Source organism: Neomonachus schauinslandi, chromosome 5 (genome assembly GCF_002201575.2).
Source record: "Neomonachus schauinslandi chromosome 5, ASM220157v2, whole genome shotgun sequence".
In the NCBI taxonomy this organism is placed as follows: domain Eukaryota; kingdom Metazoa; phylum Chordata; class Mammalia; order Carnivora; family Phocidae; genus Neomonachus; species Neomonachus schauinslandi.
The window spans coordinates 64058067-64079811 of record NC_058407.1 but is presented as its reverse complement, the minus strand read 5'-3'; the positions used below and the strand labels follow the sequence as shown (position 1 = coordinate 64079811).

The 21745-nt window shown below is 57.9% G+C and overlaps 2 protein-coding genes across 2 annotated transcripts; one reads left to right on the top strand and one right to left on the bottom strand.

The window, feature by feature from the left end:
• Positions 1–1123: 1123 nt before the first annotated feature.
• On the bottom strand, positions 1124–4775 carry WNT10B (Wnt family member 10B). Its single transcript, XM_021704897.1, has 4 exons — positions 4702–4775; positions 4307–4569; positions 2208–2581; positions 1124–1582 (listed from the first exon to the last, which is right to left on the bottom strand). Exons 1-4 carry the CDS (start codon positions 4773–4775, stop codon positions 1124–1126), a joined length of 1170 nt encoding a protein of 389 aa, XP_021560572.1.
• An 8892-nt stretch (positions 4776–13667) lies between these two features.
• Positions 13668–16678, top strand: WNT1 (Wnt family member 1). Its single transcript, XM_021704905.1, has 4 exons — positions 13668–13771; positions 14472–14725; positions 15422–15687; positions 16190–16678. The coding sequence occupies exons 1-4, from the start codon at positions 13668–13670 to the stop codon at positions 16676–16678; spliced, it is 1113 nt and encodes a 370-aa protein (XP_021560580.1).
• The last annotated feature ends 5067 nt before the right edge of the window (positions 16679–21745 follow it).

Below are 21745 nucleotides of genomic sequence, written 5' to 3'. Positions count from 1 at the left end.
GATGCAGGCCTCGATCCCAGGACCCTGGGATCAAGCCCCACATCAGGCTCTGCTCAGCGAAAAGCCTGCTTCTCCCTCTCCCACTCCCCCTGCTTGTGTTCCCTCTCTCGCTGTGTCTCTGTCAAATAAATAAAATCTTAAGGAAAAAAAAAGTAAATTGGGCCTATGTTTGGATATCTAACCCCCCTCTACGTAGAAGTACCCCCTGGTTTTTCACACTGAAAGTTGCCAACTAAATCAATGAGGACCATTTCAAATCCTTTGTGGGACCAGGCAGGATACACATAAATAAAGTCATTGGGTGTATGAGGGTAGAATTTACCTGGGAAAGAAGCGATGGACTGGGATCCCAAGTGTGGGCAGAAATATAACCACCTGCATCCACTGGTCCAGTAGTTTAATTTATTTTAGTTACAAACAGAAACCAAGAACAAGTCTCAGTACAATAAATTATTCATTCCCATCCCTCCTGCTAACAACAAATAAGAGGCTCAGAGAGTCTTAGGTAAAACTCTTCCTTTGGAGGGTTTCCTTTAACATCTGAATGGGGGGGGACAGTTTCCCTAAGGGCCTAGACAAACAACTCTCTGAAGACTCTAGGGAGAGCCCCCTTCCTTTCCCCAAGAAAAACCTCTCTACCACTGTCTCCTATTCCCCCACAAGAAGGAGCCCAGGCTGCTGTAGAGGAGTTAGGGAACAGCAGATAGGAACGAGTGGTCTCCCTGGATACAGGTCTTATGGCTCCACACAATGCCTGGGGCTATCCCTCAAAGGAGAGGAGTAGTCAAACTACAGGGACACCCCAGCCAGAAGGTGTAGGAACCAGAGCTAAAGGGACCCCAGGGCCGGGGACAGGGAGGCAATACAGTGCATGTCACCTTCGTTCATTTCAGGTGTTTCAAGAGCAGAAGAGGGGGTGACAGCTTTCCCTCCCAGGCCCCCCTACGGCGGGGGGAAAGGCTGCACATCGCGGACTCAGCCTGAGCCCCCACGCCCCCAAAGCCGCTGCCAGGAGCCAAGATTGCCACTGGACAGAAATGAGAGCAAAGGGCCGAGGAGGCGCGCCCGCCCCCCACCGGCCCCACCGGCCCCGCCGGCCCCGCGGGCCAGGTGAAGCCGCCCCTCACTTACACACGTTGACCCACTCGGTGACCTTACACTCGTCACACAGCACGTAGCAGCACCAGTGGAAGCGGCAGTGACAGCGCTCCACTCGCGTCTGCCGGAGCACGTTGTGCCCACGGCCGCAGCACAAGCTACCGCAGCCGTCCAGCAGACGGCTGGTCTTGTTGCAGGCCCGGCCCCGAGTGCCGGGGGAGCCCACCGCAGGGTCTCGCTCACAGAAGTCGGGGGACTTCTCAAAGTAAACCAGCTCTCCCGAGAGGCGACGGGGACGCAGGCGGGGTTGGAAGGCTCCAGAGTTCCGGTTGTGGGTGTCGATGAAGATGGCCCGGCCCAGCCGCTCCCTCAACGCTGCCCCCACTGCCCGGAAGTCTGGGGCCGCCCTCCAGCACGTCTTGAACTGGCAGCTACCCGATGTGCCGTGACACTTGCATTTCCGCTTCAGGTTTTCAGTTACCACCTAGAGCATGGGGTGGGGTGGGGGGGCAGCACAGGGGCAGAGCACAGGGGCGCAGCAGAGGGGAGGGAACAGAGAGCACGGGGAGAGACATAGAGGCAAGAATGACCATGGAATATCAGAAGAGAAAGGGCACTGCAGGGCTGGCTAATAGCTCAACTCCCTCATCTTCTGGTTGGAGGACTGAGGCCAGAGCAGAGTGATCTGCCCATCTTTAATCACTAGCTGGTAAGAGAGACTCAGCTTCGATAACTAGCTGCTAACAGAACTCAACTCCAGTTGTCCCGACTCGCAGTCCAGTGCTCTTTGCAGAGTGAGCACTAAAATGAGCACCGCTTCTGTAGGAAGGCAGCTGTCATACTAGCTACCATGTAATGAGCACCTGCCAAGGACTAGGCACTCTGCCCAGTGCCCTATTTGCCAGCTCACTCTTAATGACATCTTAAGGTAGGTATCGTTAGACTCTTTTTACAGATGCAAAACGCAGGGTAAGTGACTCGCTTGAGGTCATCCAGATGGTGAGCGGCCATCCCCCACCACACCTCATCCTCTTTACTCTGCTGTGCCTCTCCAATTCCAGCCAGGCCTCAAAAGCTAAGGAGACCCGGGACAAGTTGCACACACATACCTGTCGCCCCACCCTGTTGTTGTGGATTCGCATTCTTGCCTGGATGTCCCGGGGAGCTTCCCTGGAATCCAAGAAATCCCGAGAGAACTTCTCTCCAAAGTCCATGTCATGGTTACAGCCACCCCATTCCCATGTGTCCTGGGGGCCAGGGCTGGGGCCTGAGCCGGGGCCAGGGCTGGGCAGGGAGTGGGGGAAACTCTTGCCCCGGGACAGAGCCTGCAGCTGCAGCAGCTTGGCCCTCAGCCGGTCCTGCTCACCGCTGCCCTTCCAGCCGCAGCTGCAGCTCACTAGCCTGCCCAGGCTGCAGGCCGTGGCGACCGCGTGCATGACCCCTGCCGCCAGCATGGAGAAGGAAAAAGCACTCTCACGGAAACCTGGGGATAAAAAGGGTGTGACGGGGGATAAGGTTGACAGGCAGCTGGAGTAGGGAGGTGGGAGGAAATAAGCAGCCACCCTTCAATTCCAGGAATTCCTAACTGAATCCTGACCCCGTCATTTACCAGCTGCGTAATTTGGGAGAAAGTCACGGAGAAGGAAGGGAACGGAAGCACGAAGCCTCAGTTTCCTCATTTATTAAGGGAGGAGCTGGACTGAGATGATCTCTAAGGCGCATCCTCGTTCTGTAAGTCTGGGATTTTCGGGTGCACATGAAAGAGCTAGCTGGAGGGCAAGACCCCTGGGGTTGGCAGGTGACTGAGAGGGAGTCCCCGAGGTCTTTGAAGAAGTGATCACTGAGTTCTACATCTGAAAGCTTTAAAAATTCCCCAGCCCAGCAGGGAGCTTGGGTGGTAGGGTGGAAGCAGAGACCTGTGTTCTTTTTTTTTTTTTTCTTTAGGGCCCTTTAACCAACCTTCCTCCACCACCCCAACACCCCCAAAGCACTGGAGCTGTGGAGCTATCCTTCCCCTTTCCAGTTTCTAGTTTTATATTTGCCCTTTAAGACTGCCCTTTATGTTTATCCTAACCTGCTATTACTCTATAAAATGCTGGGAGGGGGAGAGGGATGGGGGGTGATTTTCCCTGAGGCCCTCTTAAAATGTTGGCTTCTTTGTTATGTTTTTGGGGTCACAGAGGCTCAAGATGACAAGCCTTTCCCATGCCTCTCATTTGGGTATCAACGCCTTTCCCTACACCCGGCCCTATAGAGAAGGAGGGGGTCCCTCACTTCCTTTTAGGTAGGGGCTCTCTTGAGCCCTGAGAGGATGAGAGACAGTGCCTCTTTAGGGGCCAAGCCTCTCCCACCCCAGGATGCAGGGCTTCTGGCCCAGCCTCCCAATCCCCCCCAACCTCAACCCTCGGGGTGAAGCTGTTTGCACACGTCTTGGGAATTCCCCCGCAGATGGCAGCTGCCTATTAACCCCGTAGTCCCTGAAGTACTGCCCCCACCCTCGAGCTGAGCCCAGAATGGATCTTTACTCCTCCAGGGAGGAAACACGGGCATGGCCTGGCAAGAGGCAACGATGACTTCCAGACCATACCTCCCAGACCAGACCAGCAGTGACCTGTTCTTCGCCCCTCCAGCCATTCCTCACCTGCTCAGGTGAGAGCCACCTGGGGCCCCCACAGCACAGAGGAGGGGGCTGCTCCCCAGCTTCAAAGCCATCAGGGTCTTTGTTCCCAGCCTCTGCTCCTGGGAACCCCAGCAATTAGGGGAGTAGGTTTAACCCTTAAACGGTTGGGGGCGTCACCCCACCCCCGCTGAGGCTCTGGGGACACCAGCCTGGGCTTGTCCAGGGAGCGGGGGGGAGGATATTGGGGGAGGTAATGGGGGGGCGTTTGAAGCTTCCAGGGCTGGGGGCATCTCTTGCTCGCAGGTGCAACCCAGAGCGAGCCTGGTGGAGGCAGGCAAGAGGGGCCCTAGGGTAGGATAGCAAGACTCAGCTGCTTTGCCGGCAGCACGCAGGTGGAAGTGAGGCGCAGGGGCCCAGACGGGGGGCCGGGGGCGGCTCTGGGGCCCCGGGGGGGGGGGGGGGGGAATTCCCGGAGAGAGGCCCCTCCCGGAGTCGCGAACCGGTCCCTTCCCGCCTCCGCTCGCCTCGGCCTGCCCCCCCAGCCCCAGCCCCAGCCCCAGCGGCGCAGACCCGCCCGGCCCCGCTCACCGCGCTTGAGGATGGCGCTGTGGTGCGGCAGCCGGCCGCCGCCCTCGAGCGCCGAGCAGTTCCAGCGCTGGTCGCGCAGCTGGTGCTGACACTCGTGGACCGCGATGTGCAGGCCCTGAAGCGCGGATGCCGTCACGTCGGGGCTGCGCAGGCAGAGGCCCAGCTGCCGCTTGCTCAGGCCCGACAGCGTCAAGCATACGGTGTTGGCGGTCAGCGGCGGCTCGCCGGGCAGCTTCAGGCCCAGAATCTCATTGCTGAGGGCCCTGGGAACGCAGAAGGCGTTGCGGGGTCTGTGGTCCAGGCCTCGCGCCCCCTCCGACTCCTCCCGTGCTGGGTGGGTGCTTTCAGCCTAGGGCTTTCTCTCGTGGGCTGGGTGACAGGGGGGAGCTGCTCACCGACTGCACAACGCCAGGAACAGGAGACCTGCGAAGCCCGAGGGCGGAGGCCGCGGCCGGGGCTCCTCCCGCATGTCGAAGCCCGGGCCCTAAGGCCCCGGTGGGCAGATCGGTCAGGGCCTGCGGGACAGGGAGACTTGGGGGCTTCGGAATAGGGTGGGCTGCCCCCCCCCCAGCAACCAAGGATTCCTAACTCACCAGTGCCACCCCAGTGACCCTTGTCATCCCTCCCCAAGCAAAACAATAAGAATCACCCCTGTCCCTGGGCCCTGGAGGAAGAGTCTGGGCACCGCAGCAGGGGCTTATGCAAGAGCCCCTGGAGCTGGACCCAGACAGACACAACGCCTGGCACACAGACACACTCACGTGCAAACTCAGACATACTGACTCACAAACACCACTCCACCATCTTGCCCCCGCTCCCTCTTTGAGGGCCCCACGACTGGCTTCCCTCGCCCACCAGAGCCCGGCTCTCAGGGCTAGGGGGCGGGATTGGAAGAGGGTTCTGCACCACCTACAGACGGCGGGGTGTGGGGGAGGGTCACCTTCAGGTGCTGTCGAGGGCAGGCAGCCTCCGTGAGAGACCTGGAGGAATGGGCCCCCAACCCGGCTCTACCCACTTTTTCCGCAGTTGGGAGAGAGGGGAGGCTCCAGGTGCACCAGACAGGGAGGGGACCTGGTTCCCGCCTGAAGAGGACGGCGGCACAGGTTGAGTCCTCTTTCTTCCTCCTCTGCCACCTCTCCTAACTAGTGTTCCCCTCATCTGCAATGCCCGTCTGGTCCCCTCGGGTCCCAGGCTCATTCCCCAACCCTTTGCTCTCGCGTTCATTGCCCTTCTGATCTGGGAATATTCCTTTATTTGCTGTCTTTATCTCTGCCAATATCCCTGGCTCTCTCTCTGTCTCCGTGCCCCAGTGGGCGGATGCGTGTCTGTCTGTCTGACTACCCGTGTGCCTCTCTCAGCCCCGTGTGCGCGTCCCTGCTCTCCCTGCTCGCCCTGCTTTCCCGGCTCCGATTACCTCCAGCTGCTCTGGTGCGGGGTCGCCACCGGCAGGATTGGGTCGCCTGGGCTCGGGCTTCTCAAACCGTGGGGAGACTGCGTCGGGTTCTGCCCCCTCGGCAGAGCCGCATTCTTCCAGGGCAGGGCCACTCCTCTTCGCTGCTTCCCCAGCGCCGCCGCAGCCTCCGGGAGGAAGGGAGGGAGGAAGGGAGGGAGTGATCGAGAAAGCTAGCGAGTGGTCTAGCAAAGAACTGGGGGCTCCGGCTCTACTCTACTCGCGCCGAGCTCACAAGCGGCTCTGCTGCGGCTGACAGAGCTGCGGCCCCTCCCCGAGCCCCGGGCATCCCCACCCCACTCCTCACACCCCCCGCCTTGACCCGGGGAGCTCAGGCGCTCCCCCTCCTCCCAGCCTACACACACACCCTCTCCCCCGACGCCTGGGTTCACGCTTGGCCCCACTGAAGGGAGTGGTGACCAGAGTGCCCCTCACCTGCTCTGGGTAGCCAAGTCTGCAAGGAGGGTGCCGTGACCCAGACTAGGGAGACAGGACCCTGGTCCCACGTGGTCATTGCTCTTTGCCTCAGTTTCCCCACCGAGAGCTGGGTGGCTGGAGAGTGCCTTTGACAAGATGAACACGGAGCTGAGATTCAACTTCCCTCCCTGAACAATGTTGTGTAGAGCCCTCAGCGAGAGCGCGCCGCAGGGCACTCAGAGCCAGCAGGAAAAGCTCCCTTCTGGGTAGCTTGGCTTCCACCCACCTCTGAGCTCTGCGCCTGCCCCTTGGGAGGGGTCAGACTTGGCCTCAGAGCTTGGTCCTAGCAGAGGCTCGGGTAGCCCCAAAGATCTCCAGCCTTCTCCTATGCTTCCCTTGGCTTATAGGCATCCTTGGCCACAGAGTTCTCCTGCCCATCCCGGGATCCCGGGTCTGCACTTCGAGTGGCCCATATTCTTGCTCCAGGCTTTCAGACCTAGCTAGCCAGGGAAAGAGCCTGAATCTTGGGGTGCACAGACCAGAGCAAACCACCTTACAGAGCTCCAGTGGCAGTGAAGGGGTTAGGCGCCACTGCGCTCCTGCCTGACTCACCCTCCCAGCTCTAACCACTGCGGGCTATTTTTGCCAGAGAGGGGCCCCAGGCTTCCCAGCCGCCCCCCCCCCGCCCCTGCCAGACCGCAGCCCAAGGCACGACTGGCCCCGCGCGCCCGAGGCTGGCACGTTGACTCAGAGACAGGCCCCCTGGGGAAGCAGAGCCACGGGGCCCGAAACCCACAGCCACAGTCATCTCTTCCTTGGTGGTGGCCCTGCAGCTCTTCTGGGCAGTCAGCCTCCAGTCTGTGCTGCTGCAGGGCCTGCCCTGTGCTGCAGGGGGCGCTGCTGTCTGGGGGGCAGAGCAGTCTGAGAGAGATCAGTGACTTTTCATCGGCCGGCATATTATTTACTAACCACCTTTATGTGCCAGGTCTGGAGCAGGCTGGGGAGGTAAAAGTGTCATGGTTCCTGACACTGGACAGCTCTGACCAGAGAGGGTTGCTTTTCTTTGCTTTCTCACCTCTGGGGGCAGGGGAGGAAGAGAAATAGCCCTAGAGCTCCTGCCTCTCCTTCCTGTTTAGACACCAAGACCCAAACCATGTGTGGCTTTTGAGGCCACTGGAATCTGTAAGCCATATCTCAGTAGCTTTCATCCTTTCACCTGGATTCAGTGACCCTGGCCAGCATCCTTGTCCTTCCTGCATGTCAGCCTGGGACTCCACCCAGGTCCCTGGAGGAAGGGGATGAGGTTTCCTATGCCTCTCTTCTCCCATGGGCATTTGTATTTCTCCATGGGTCTCTGGACCTCCCTCAGGTTTCCGATCGTTACTTCTGATTCTACCCTTGTCAGGCTATAGAACAGTCAGGTGCCAAGGAAGGGCCAAGGTCAGAACTATTACCATAGACTCCAACTTCTCAGTGACTCCAAGGCTCCCCACGCTGGTCTATCCCAAATCCAAGGACCCACACTCCTGTTCCCTCTCCATGCAGAAGCCCAGCTCTGGGACAGGAGGCCACAGGCAGGCAGACTGGGTGGCCTGAACTGGCCCCCAGTGCCCTTGGCCCGACCGGCTGGCCTGAGCACTGACCCGCAGGCGGCTGGAGGGTGGTGGAGCAGGCGGGGTCTGGAGAGGGCTGTGGGTACACACCCATTGCCTAATACCCCAAGCACGCGGCCAGCTCCAGGAAAGGGGAGGGGCGGGAACCAGAGAGACCTTGACAGGGGTTGGGGCCATGACAGGAGGGGGAAAGTGAGGGGCTGTCATTACTTTGGGGAGAGAGTCGGAGCAAGCTGGTCCCCCTTCCCCTCGATGAGAAGACTGGAGGGCTGCCTTCCCATCATGGGGATGGAGGGTGTAGCAAGAACAATCTGGGAAGATCACTGGGGCCCTGGAGGGCGGGGGTCAAAGAAAAGAGTGGGGGCCCCCCCGGGAGATTGGGGGATCGAGCAACTGAGGCGGTGGCTAAAGCAGAGCAAAGCCTCGGGAACCTCCTCCTCCTCCTCCCCTCATGTTTGCCTTGGCCCGGGGTCCCGGGTGACTCATCTATTGCTGAGCCGCTGATAGGGGCGGCCAAGCTCGGGGAACCCAAATTATAGGCCCAGGAGGGATGGATGCGCCCTCGGCGGTGAGCTCAGCTGTGCTGCCCACCCTCCGCCTCTCACGCCTTCTTCTGCAGCACCGTAGGCCACCACCCGGAGGCACCAAAGGGTCTGCAGCCCAGCTGCATTGGACTCCTGGGGAAACCCCCAACACTTGAGCAGTTAGCCCCAACAAATCTGTGGGATTACCATAGACAACTTTGCCCCCTTCTCTACCAGAGGCTGATGGCTTCCCAGCACGAGGAGGCAGTGCCGCCTGCTGGTGCTTCAAAGGAAGGTAGGCTCCTCTGCCCACAAACTCTCAGCCCTGGTCCCCTGCCTCCTCCCCACACCCCAACAACAAGGGAAGGCCCCTTTCCCCTCCGCCATCTCTCTCCTGTTCCTATTCCAGAGAGGTGGTTTGCTACTGATTTTCTACTTCAAGCCTTTAAAGTTATCCGTGGTCAAAGGTGATAGAAAAATATAGCAAGGTAAAGGGGATAGGTAGCAGGATTCCATTTTATATAGGGGGATGAAAAAGAAAGTGAGGGAACAAGCCCATGGAGATATCTGAGGAAGGACATTCCAGAACACAGAAAAGCAGGTGCAAGGATCCCGAGACAAGAATTTGCTTGGTATGTTCAGGGAATCAGCAAGTAGGCCAGTGTGACCAAAGGGAGGAACCCACAGGGGAGAGGGTGGTAGACAGTGAAGTTAGAGGACGAGGACGAGGAAGGAGCAGGGTCAGATCATATAGGGCCATGTAGGCCACTGTAAAGATTTCACCTTTTTCCTTGAGTGAGATGGGGAATCCTTGGAAAATTCTGAGCAGAGGAATGAAATGATCTGCCTTCGGTTTTAGAAAGCATGGCTCTGGCTGCTGGGTGGAGAAGAGACTGTGGGGGGCAAAGGTAGGAGTGGGGAGAGCTACCAGGAGGCTAGTGCAGTAATCCAAGAGAGAGGAGGTGGTGGCTCTGACCAATGATGTAGCAGCGGTGGGGTAAGAATGGGTCCGAGTCTGCAAATATTTTAAAGACAGAAGGACAGGATTTGTTGATGGACTTGACAGGGAGTACAAGAGAACAGATGGATCAAGGACAACCCTAAAACTCTTGTCTTGAGCAACTGAAAGGATGGAGGTGCCGCTTCCGGAGATGGGGCGACCAAAGAAAGAGCAGGTTCGGAGGGGGAAGAATCATGCGTTCGAGTTTTGAACAGGTACATTTTGAGAAGCCTATTCAAGTGTTAGATGTGCAAGTGCAGAGTTCAGGGCCAGAGGTATAAATTAGGGAACATGAGACTGGATGGTTCACCAAGAGAGTGAGTGTAGACTGAGAAGAAAGTCCAGCTTGAATTGGGGCACACTCTGAAGCTTAGAAATTGGTACACAGGGTGGAACCTGATAAGAAGCCTGAGAAGGTGAGCAGGTAGTGAGGTAGGAATGGTGTTCTAGAACCCAAGTGAGGAAGTATTTCAAGAAGGAGAAAGCGTTCCTTGGAGGTTAATTAGGATGAGAACCAAGAATTAACCATAGAGCAACCAAGAGGTCATGGATGATTTTGATAAGGAGGTGTAGCAGGTTCAAAGATGTGATCAGGATGGAAAGAGAGAATAAAGAAAAGAAATTAGTGCTAGTGATTAAAACAATCCTTTTGAGCTTTGCTGTAAAAGAGAGCAGAGAAACGCGGCAATCTTGGGAGGTAATGTGGAGTCAAATGAAGCTTTGGCAGTTTTAGATGGGAAATATTACAGCATTTTGCATATGGATGGGTATGATCCAGTACAGAGGTAAACTGAAGATGCAGGAAAGAAACAGAGGACAACAGACAGAGTGATGATTTTTTTTAAAGATTTTATTTATTTATTTGACAGAGAGACAGACAGGGAGACAGAGAGAGAGAACAAGCCGGGGGGGTGGGGAGGAGCAGAGCCACAAGCGGACTCCCTGCTGAGCAGGGAGCCCAACCTGGGACTCGATCCCAGGACCCTGAGACCATGACCTGAGCCAAAGGCAGACACCCAACAGACTGAGCCACCCAGGCGCCCCCAGAGTGATGATTTGATCTAAATAGAAATTTGGGCCAGGGCGTGCACAGTGTGACCCAGAATTAGAGACCTCCCCTCCCGCTCTTCCCCACTAGTCCTGGTGGGTAGAATGGTGGAACAGAGGATACTCGCTCCTTCTTTTCTTTCTTTCCACCTCTGCTTGTCACCAATGGCCACAGACAGGGCTTCCTGTCTTCCATTGCATCTCCGGCCTGCATGAGGTTTTATCCATCCATAGGCCAAAAGACATGACCCAGACAAGCTGCCCATAATTGTCTATTTACTTGAGCCATCTCTACTGGGTGCCCTCTGGAGAGATTACTGGCTTTTGGACCTGGGGAGGATGCTGGGCCAGTACACCTTGTCCCTCAGGGTCAAAGCCTTGGAGGGACCAGGTACAGTGGATGGGGCAATAGGCCTGGGAAGGATGTTGCCCTCAAAAATAACCACCCTCAGGCTTCATTTGGGTTAATCAGCATCTCACTTAAAATGGAAGTGCTCCAGGAAGATTACTTAAACTCATCAGACATGTACTCCTTAGAGTGATTTCCCCACCTTGAAGGGGATACCTGGTTATTTCTGAGACTTGGAACTCTTCAAGATCAGACCTGGGTACATACTCAGTTAGAAAGTACCCTGAAGGGCACCTGGGTGGCTCAGTTGGTTAAGCGACTGCCTTCGGCTCAGGTCATGATCCTGGAGTCCCTGGATCGAGTCCCGCATCAGGCTCCCTGCTCGGCAGGGAGTCTGCTTCTCCCTCTGACCCTCCCGACCCTCCCCCCTCTCATGTGCTCTCTCTCTCAGTCTCTCTCTCTCAAATAAATAAATAAAATCTTTAGAAAAAAAAAAAAAAGAAAGTACCCTGAAGGCGGGGGAGATGAAAAAGAGAAGATCCAAAAGGGAGACAGAAAGATCCTAAAGATCAATTTTATTTATCTGTCAGTTTTGAGATGGGCCCATTGCTACACACTCAAACAGCTCGTAAAGTGGAAAGAACATGGGTTTTGAGTCAAAACGATCTGAGTTTTAATCTGGCTCTACCGTTTATTCATTTTTTTTAAAAAGATTATTTATTTATTTTAGAGAGAGAGTGCGCGCTCAGGGAGAGAGGCAGAGGGAGAGGGAGAAGGAGAGAAGGAGAAGCAGACTCCCCACTGCACATGGAGCCGACACAGGGCTCCATCTCAGGACCCTGAGATCATGACCTGAGCCGAAACCAAGAGTCTGATGCTTAACCGACTGAGCCACCCAAGCACCCCCCCATTTATTCATTTTCTAAAGATTTTACTTTTAAGTAATGTCTACACCCAACGTGGGGCTCCAACTTCGAATCCCAAAATCAAGAGTCACATGCTCCACTGGTTGAGCCAGCCAAGTGCCCCCATTTATTACCTGTGTGGACCTTGGACAACTTCTTAATCTCCTTTTTCCTCTGTGAAGTGAGAGAGAGGAGAGACTTGAAGGAGGAGATCTTCCCTCCTTCCAGGGGCCATCTGTGTGTGCTGGGAGGGCACGATAAGCAGGCTGGCAGTGCTCCCTATGCCCATAGAGGAAACAGCAGCTACATCCTCAATAGGAGGCCAAGGGTAGCCTTGAAGCTGAGTTGGAGTCCCTGGGAGAAAACAGAAAAGTGTACAATGGAGGAGATGCTTGCAAGCATTTGGGTATCTCGATGTGGTAAGAGTAGAAAGAGCCAGTTTTGGAGGAAGACAGAAACTAGACAGAAAAATCCAAAAAGAAGCAGATGCGTGGAGGCACAAGTTCTCTATTCTGGGGTCAGTTCAGCAAGCAGCTCTTCTCTTCCCAGCCCTCCCTCCTGCACCCATACACATGCCTGTCATCTACTCCACTGCCCTTCCTGAGCCTAATCCTCAGAGACTCAGCCACTCCAGGCCTTGTCCATCTTGATGCTGCCTAGGTTGCCGGCTCAGGCCCCTCCCCTAGTGACGTGCACAGGTTGACACATGCCACGGGGTGACGCACCATAGGATGACACAAGGTATACACGGCGAGTGTGACACATATATGCATATTTAATCTTCCCACGCACACATACTCATCCACCCATCCACCCACCTCCACACACAGTTCCAGACACTCCATCTCTCAGTCAATCATCTGGGTCTTTCCCGACGGTAGCTACCACCTCCTTCCCCACACATAGATGATGCACTGTCCCAGGTGGCGGCTGTGACAAGATTACTCGATTGATCCCTTCTGACCTGAGCTAAATTCCAAGATTCTTTGGAAAGGTTCCTAACATCCCTCCTCCAAACACGGAGTTTCCCTACATGAGGACACACATGGGTGTACACCCTCAGGACACACTCACACATTCGCATATGCATTCGCATTTGCATTGTCCCGCTTATATACACACACGCGCGCGCGCGCGCACACACACACACACAAACACACACAGTCACTTGTGCACGCCTTCCAGCCCACAAACACAAACTGCCGCTGTCCCTGGTTGGTTTCTCTCCACAGACAGGCTCTGTTTGGTGAACTCACCCCCAACCCCCCACCCCCACCCCCCGGGATTTCACGACCCCACCCGCACCCTCAGACTCCCGCTTATCCTTCTCTGTCCAGCCGTCGGGGGAGGGGCGGAGTTTCCTGGGAAGGAGGCGTCTCCCCGGAGTCGCCGCCCAGAACGACAGCTTTCCTTGCCTTCCTCTACTCAGGAGTGGGGAGAGAGGGGACGCCAGCGGAGGCCCGGGCTGACGTCGAGGGGACAGCCCCACGGCCGGTGGTGGCGAGGCGGCGGGGCTCCTGGCCGGCTCTCCCCGTAGCACACTATCGCCGCGCCCCCTGGCGGACGCTGGTCCCCGACGGGCTCCGGACGCGAGGAGGAGTGAGGCGGGCGTGCGTGGGAGGGCGTCCCAAGGGGAGGGGTCGGCGGCCAGTGCAGGCCCGGAGGCGGGAGCCACCGGGCAGGGGGCGGGGGTGAGCCCCGACGGCCCTCCCGTCAGCTCTCGCCTCAGACGGGCGGGAGCCACGGCCCCGCTCGCTGCCCATTGTCTGCGCCCCTGACCGGTGCGCCCTGGTGCCACAGTGCGGCCCGGCGGGGCAGCCTCCTATCGTCACTTCAGCCAGCGCCGCAACTATAAGAGGTGGTGCCGCCCGCCGTGGCTGCCTCAGCCCACCAGCTGGGACCGCGAGCCATGCTGCCCGCCGCCCGCCCCCAGGGCTGTTAGAGCCAGACTGCGAACTCTCGCCACTGCCTCCACCGCCGCGTCCCGTCCCACCGTCGCGGGCAGCAGCCAAAGCCGCCCCGACTTCAGCACAGAGCAGGCGAGGCCGGGCAGGCCATGGGGCACTGGGCGCTGCTGCCCGGCTGGGTTTCTGCTACGCTCTTGCTGGCGCTGGCCGCCCTGCCCGCAGCCCTGGCCGCCAACAGCAGTGGCCGATGGTGGTAAGTGAGCTGGTGCGGGGTCGCCACTCGTCCCGGGGCGCAGAGCCAGGGGCCAGCCCCAGCCAGCTCCCACGCTCTGGGATCCGTCCGCTCCCTCCACCGCACTGACTTGCTGCGAGACACCGAGGGGCGCTCTGGAGCGCAGCTGCTCCAGAGAACCTAGTTCGGATGAGGTGGGGTGAATGGTCCGCCCGCCGCGGCCCACGATACTCCAGGCAGGGAGCCCACTCCCATCTAGCACCGCCCTTCGCCCGTGAGCCCCAAACCCAGCCTCACGGTGGTAGCCACACCACAGGTTTCCCTGCCTCGGCAAGCGAAGGGCCAGGCTGGCGCTCAGAAAGGAGGCAAGAAGAGGGTGGGACTCCTATACATTTCACGCCTTGGGTGGGCATGGACTCCAGGCCAGAGCCGCCCGGAAGCAGCCTCTTAGAGCCAAGGTGGACATCTGGTCTTCAGGTTTCCCATGCCTCCCCTGTCCAGTCCCCAGACCCAGGGCCCCGAGTGGCCCTGCACAAAACTCTGGACGCCCATTCCTTTCAAACTACTGAGCCAGGGAGCACGGAGTCTTTACCTCATTACTGATCTCCTGCGGCTCTCTCAGGCAAATAGCTCCAGGAAGAGGGCGGGGTAGACACGACCTTTTTGCTTAGGGTGCAGGTCCCCATTCCAGAGCTTGAGCTCCTATCATGCATCTCACCAGGGGCATCGTGAACGTAGCCTCCTCCACGAACCTGCTGACCGACTCCAAGAGTCTACAACTGGTGCTCGAGCCCAGTCTTCAGCTGCTGAGCCGCAAACAGCGGAGGCTGATCCGCCAGAACCCGGGGATCCTGCACAGCGTGAGCGGGGGGCTGCAGAGCGCGGTGCGAGAGTGCAAGTGGCAGTTCCGCAACCGCCGCTGGAACTGTCCCACGGCTTCGGGGCCCCACCTCTTCGGCAAGATCGTCAACCGAGGTGGGTACCCAGGAAAGCGACGTTTCCGGGACCAGGGGAACGCAGGGTCACCCGCAGGGCAGGGGCAGGCGAGCGCAGGGAAAATGTCCCCGGCGCCCGCAGGGTTACACGATCAACCCGCCAAGAGCTTCACGCCCAGCGCCAGCTCTGGGCCAGACTCGTTCTACCAGGCGTTTTCAAGCCGTGCACCTTGGGCGCAGAGCTTAGCTTTTCTGCGCCACTGCCCGGGCAAAAGCGAGTCCTAAGTCGTGGACGCTGGCTGGCCACCGCTTTCCCGGCCCCTCTCAAAGGCGCCCGGGCAGCGGATCTCTGCGAGAGTGTCTCGCCTCCAAGCCCAGCAAGGCTCCCATCGCCGACACGGGCCGAAAGTTTGGGCTGCGGAGAGATTTTGACAGTGTAGAGTTCTTCCGCTCCCCTCTTTTCGGTTTATCTCTCTGGAGCTGCCCCACTTCCACTGAGGAGCCAAGTGCGCCCTGAGTCTCGGGAGCGCGTGATTACAAGCGTGGACAGGGTTGCGTGCCCACGCACGTGCTTTCTCTAGGAGACCAGCTTCCCAGCACAGCCGGCCGCCTGGCTCCCAGGACTCCAAGGGCGCAGTCGGGGCACCGGACTCAAGGGTCCCGAACCCTCCACAGAGGAGGCTGGCCGCACCCCCGCGTTACCTCCTCGCTCATCGTTAGCTCCCTTCCCTCACAGGCTGTCGAGAAACGGCATTTATCTTCGCCATCACCTCCGCCGGGGTTACGCATTCAGTGGCACGCTCCTGCTCAGAGGGCTCCATCGAGTCCTGCACGTGCGACTACAGGCGGCGGGGGCCTGGGGGCCCCGATTGGCACTGGGGGGGCTGCAGCGACAACATCGACTTCGGCCGCCTCTTCGGCAGGGAGTTTGTGGACTCCGGGGAGAAGGGGCGGGACCTGCGCTTCCTCATGAACCTCCACAACAACGAGGCGGGCCGCACGGTGAGCGCGCTTCAGGGGCTCTACCTGCAAGCGGAGTGGCAGGGATCTCCGAGGCCCCGAGCAGGGGCTGACCTCGAATCTGGGCAGTAACAGACGGTGATAAGGCCAGGCGTCGGGGTTAGGGAACCAGGAGAGGACGTCCAGAGGGTGCTGGGGGTTTGGAAGGGAAGGCAGAGAATGGAAGAGAGTGGCGGAGGGCAGGGAGAACTGGAGAGGTTAGGAGTCAGGCAACCCGTGGAATGTATTGCCTACAGCCCCTCCGTTGTAATCACTGAAAAGAAACGAGGCTTGGAGGCCGGGGCCACTGTCCGGCGTGGAGGAGAGTTGGGCCCGGTGTCCAGATCTCTGCGCGACATTTCGCGCCTCCCTTCCCCTTCCTCCCTTCCGCCTTCGCGGAGGTCCTGGCAGGGTCCGGGAGGAGGCGGTACCTGGGATGGTGGCTCTGGCTGTGACCACCCTGGGACACCCTTTCTTCCCTCCCCCCCCCCCCGCTTCCTCCCAGACCGTGTTCTCCGAGATGCGCCAGGAGTGCAAGTGCCACGGGATGTCGGGCTCGTGCACGGTGCGCACGTGCTGGATGAGGCTGCCCACGCTGCGCGCCGTGGGCGACGTGCTGCGCGACCGATTCGACGGCGCCTCGCGCGTCCTCTACGGCAACCGCGGCAGCAACCGCGCCTCGCGGGCAGAACTGCTGCGCCTGGAGCCCGAAGACCCCGCGCACAAGCCGCCCTCCCCCCACGACCTGGTCTACTTTGAGAAATCGCCCAATTTCTGCACGTACAGCGGACGCCTGGGGACAGCCGGCACGGCGGGGCGCGCCTGCAACAGCTCGTCGCCCGCGCTGGACGGCTGCGAGCTGCTCTGCTGTGGCCGCGGCCACCGCACGCGCACACAGCGCGTCACCGAGCGCTGCAACTGCACCTTCCACTGGTGCTGCCACGTCAGCTGCCGCAACTGCACGCACACGCGCGTACTGCACGAGTGTCTGTGAAAGCCCGCGCGCACTCGCGCCCGGGAGCGCGCTCCTCTCGCGCACCTCCAAACAGTGCCGCACACACCCCCACCCGGCCCCTCCAGCCACCCTCGGTGGGATTCCTGCGTACGCCATCATTTCTCCCACCTCCTCCTGCCTGCGGACTCCTGAAACCACTTGCCTGGGCCGGCACGAACCCTCTTGCCATCCTGACGGACCTGCCCCGGACCTACCTCCCTCCCTGTCCCGGGAGACCCCTTGTTGCACTGCCCCCTGCTTGGCCCCGAGGTGAGAGAAGGATTCGTTCCCTCCCCCGTGGGGGTCAGCTGCTGACCGTGTGGCTCGGCCTCCTCCACCGCGCCGGTGACCTCCTTGCCTCTCTCCCTCGCCTTTATCCTCAGTTTTTCTCCAGGTCCGCTTGTGCCCTTCCCATTCTCCTGCCAAGGGCTCAGACCCTGAACACACACCTGGGCATGGGGGCCTTTCTCCTCCCCACCTCCAGCCGAACCAGGAGGTGCCAGGGTGAAAGGGCAGCTGTGGTGATGTGGAAAATGAGGTTGGGGGACCCAGCCGAAATACCCCCATTCTCCCAGCCTCTGTCATGGAGCCACTGAACAGCTGTGAGCCATGCCTCCCTCGGGCACCTCCTACCCCTTCCTGTCCTGCCTCCTCATCAGTGTGTAAATAATTTGCACTGAATCGTGGATACAAAGCCACGAGTTTGGTTGTTGTAAATAAAACTATTTATTGTGCTGGGTTCCAGCCTGGCTTGCAGAGACCACTTCCACCCCACCCCACCCCACTTCCACCCCACCCCACCCCACTCCTCTCCCTTCTTCTCTCCTTTTGCTCTCCAGCCTTTTTTGCTCCCTCTTCTCCTCTCCAATTTCTCAAAGATGCTGTTGCCTACCGGAATCAGTATTTCCTTGCATTGTAGCTATTAGTGGCTCCTCGCCCCCACCAATGTAGTATCTTCCTCTGCAGAATAAAATCTCTATTTTTATCGGTGACTTGGTGGCTTTTCCTTGAACCCAGAACACACCATTGCTTACTTCTCTTAAACAAATAGGATATGTTGTTGGGGGACTGGTGCCCTGGCCCTGCAAGAGGACCCTAAGGTTCTGACCCTTGGATGACCTTAATGAGGCCACTGGGGATCCAGGTCTCCAAAAGAACCTAGTCAGGAGCCAAGAGACCCTGCAGGATTCTTCTTCCTATTCGAACACCAACTGGCTGTGTGATATCGGGCAAGTCCAAACTGCCTCAGTTTCTTCCCTTGCTAAATGGGGATTAAACAAACAGACAAACAAGCTCTGAGCCTGCCTTTCCCATCTGGAGTTGTGAAAATAGCCACAACTGAGTGATAGCCATGACCGTGTTGTGAGAAGAAACCAAAGAAGAAAGAGAACTCCAAGCAGAAAAGGTGTTGCTGTAGAGCTTTTGGTCCCTGAAGCCTATTTGCTTCACCTGTGGTCAGGGCATGGGGCGGTGGGGAAGGCACTTCCCTCCCCAAGACAAGGAAACACCTTATTAGGACTCCAGCTCCCAAAGTTGGGCTTGGGAGGATCTAGGTAACATGATGGGTTCTAGTCCTGGACCCAAAATCTCAGGGATGATGGTTGGGGAGCAGAAGGGAGCTGGAGGGCTGGAAACCAAACAGAGGCTAGGGCTTAAACTGATGTAACCAAACAGAGGCTAGGGCTTAAACTGATGTAACCAAACAGAGGCTAGGGCTTAAACTGATGTAACCAAAAGGAAACCCAAGTATGGTCCATAACCCAACCATTAAGTTAGCCATTCCCATAAAGAGCCTGAAAGAGGACTGTTACTAATAACACAGATACTTCCAATGCGCACATTCATCGGAGTGGGCAGGAGTACTAATCCTGTCCACACCCTAAACCTATCTCTAACCCTAATCCTCTCCCCATCCCTAGGTCTAGGTCTAACCTTAGCCTTAACCCTAACTTCAGACAAACACTAACCCCTTCCTAAGCTCTAATGCCTATCCCTAATCCTAACACTTTCCCCCAGGGGAGGACCTAAAAGGCAGGGGGAGCTATGAAGCACCCCACCCCCTAATGGCAACAACTGATCCCAGACGACTGGAGAATTTCCCACTCTCCCCAGGACTCTTTTACTGTTGTTGCTGCCTCCCACCTCTCCCTGGATATGTGAACTCTGACCCCTATTGGCCTTTGGGGTATGTGTGGGGGTAGGGGAGTGGAGCCAGGAGCTGCTCAACCCTGCAACGGACATCCCTTTCCCTTTCTCTCCATCTGCCAAGCCAGCACCAGCTCAGCTCTGATGGGCAGTGGAGGGGGAGGAATAGAAAACTTATTGATCCAGAGTAGAAGACACCTCATAAGCCTTGGGTTTCCAGTAAAGAACCCCCTGCAGAGAATATCCAGTCTATAATTCAATGAATTATTAGATCCCCAGCTACCAAAGCAAGAAGTTAATGGGCTGCCAGAGGCAGGAGAGGGGGCTCGGCCCCTGCTGGACAATGCCCAGAGTTGGGGAGAAGCAGCGGCTGGGGAGCTGAGGGGTTGGCCGTTGTCCCCGACCACTCTCACCTGACTCCTAAATCCAAGAGCTGGAACTGGTATCAGTTTTCAGGCCCAGAAGCTGGGGCCTCTGAGTCGAACTGACACATAGGAGCTGGAGGAAGGGTAAAGGGGAGCAATGAATCCTGTTCTGGTCCTAATTAGACTTTTACCAAATCTGTTGTTTTCTCAGCCTCAGTTACCTTGTCTATTAAACAGGGATGGTTGTCAGTAGCGAATCTTCTCCTTCCGGAGAGTGAGGAGGTTCAGATGAGATCACGTTTATGAAAACTAGGGTCATTTGAACATTTGCGGACACGTCTTCTGCACCAGGCATATGCCAGACGCTGGGGTACAGGGCTGTATGAGCTAGTGCCCACTTGGAGGAGCTTACGGTGTGGCCAGGGAATCAAGCACATCAACACATACTGTCAGAGTAATAGGGGAGCGAAGTGAAGGCTCAGTGAAGTGTAAAGCCGTCTGCACACCCATGAGGTTTAAGCACAGACTCCCATACTCAAGCCCGCTGCATGGAGGCCCTTCACTTCCAGGGGCTCGGACTTCACAGTGGGTAGGGAAGTGCAGAATAAGGCTGGGCCCTTGAGGGGCCATGCACTAAGAAAAAAGGGGGGGACAAGCAAACGGAGATAGGATCTACAAAGCATTTCATAGAAGCTAATTTTTTTTAAAGTTTATTTATTTATTTATTTATTTATTTATTTATTTATTTATTTATTTATTTAAGAGAGAGAGCATGAGCAGGGAGGAGGGGTAAAGGGAGAGAGAGAAGCAGGCTTCCTGCTGAGCAGGGAGCCCAACACCGGCTCGATCCCAGGACCCTGGGATCCTGACCTGAGCCAAAGGCAGACGCTTAACTGACTGAGCCACCCGGGTGCCCCGAAGCTAATTCTTTTGATGTTCTGATCACCTGGGCCATCGTCCCGGAGGGCTGGGCCTAGAGAGGTCGCCATAGGACAGTGCTGGCAGGAATGGACCCGACGCCCCAGCTCTGCCCCATCCGCCCAGGTTATCCTTCCACCCACCTCTGAGCTTCAGGTGCCAGGTGCCACACAGCCAGGGGGACCTGAGGCTGTCAGGGACCCCGGACACACGGGTGGCCTCAGCGAGCGAGGGAGGCACTAGTCCTGAAATATCCTGGGGGGAGCGGAAAAGCTGAGAGGACCGAGAGGGCAGACCTGCACAATCCCCAGGGGGGCAGCGAGCCGGCACCACACACAGCCTGCCACACGCACCCTGGAAAAACCCTGTCAGTGGGGCTGCAAATACCCCAGGGTCTAGGCACCCCCCCCCCCACCTCAGGCTGGCTCAGTCCTCCTCTCCAGGCCAGAGGGAGAAAAATAACAAAATGAGAAAATAAGCTGTTTGGCTGTGGTGTGAGCAGGAATATCCATACAGAGCTGCCCACCACTCACCCTTACTCACTCTTTCCACACCCAGCCGGGGCGCCCAGCATGAGACAGACCACCCCCCTGCCCCCTCCCCCGTCTGGGCTAAAAGCAGACGCTGGTGAGCGAGCAGCAGGTTATAAATATGCCCGGGGAACTGCCGCCAACTCGCTCCCTTGTCATTCCCCAGGAGGGGATAGGGTGCGGTGGCTCCTAGGGAGGGGCCAGGGCTGCCCTGCTCCTGGGGCCCAGGAGGAAGTGGGGCTTCCAAGAGGCTACTGCACTTTTTTTTTTTTTTTTTTTTTTTTGCCCTTTTCAAAGGGAAGGAACCACCACCACTTCATTTCTCCTGGACATTGGCTCATCTGCTCAGAGGTGGGGTTCCATCCCTCCCCGGCCGGCCTCGGCGGGGACCTCAGAAGGAGAGGGCCCAACACCAGCCTGGGTCACAGTGCAGCTCAGCACCACTTCTCTTTCTCACACTCGCTTACTCTCAGCAAAACCGAGGTCCATTCAACGGGCATTTGCTGGGGCCTGCTGAGCCCCAGGCCGCGTGCCTAAGCACACCTACGCACACAAGTGTCTGCACGCGTACGTGTGTGCACTCACAGCGGCCCGACTCCCTCCCATGTGCTCACATCAGCGCCGGCCCTCCCTATGGACTTCTGGGCTTGAACCTGGCAGGCTCACCAGGAAGGGTAAAGCTCCAGGCTCCTGTTCTGCCTCAGAGCAGGTTGGCGGAGGTGGGGGATGTTGAGAACCAGGGCCCTCAAACATTCCTGCTCCCACCAGTCCCCCGATAAATGACGGGTCCTTTTTCTCCTCGCTGCCCAGTCATCTCCCAACGCGGGCACCATGCCAGGAAGAAAGAGCCACTCTGTGGGATCCTGGGGGGGCACCTGCCCAGGCTGCCAGGGCCTCCTGCTTCCCAGCCACTTGCCAAGTAGGTGCCAAGCTGGGCAAAAGGGGGCAGTGCCACCATGGGAAGCTTCCAGCTCTCCTCCCCCAAGGCTGAACCCCTCCCCTCTCCCTCCTCCCTATTAATCCTCGGAAGTGAAGGGGCCGTCCCTGGCGGCCCCTCGGCCCTATTGTGGCCCCTCGCCCTCCTCGGCTGGCGTCTAATTAACTCCTCC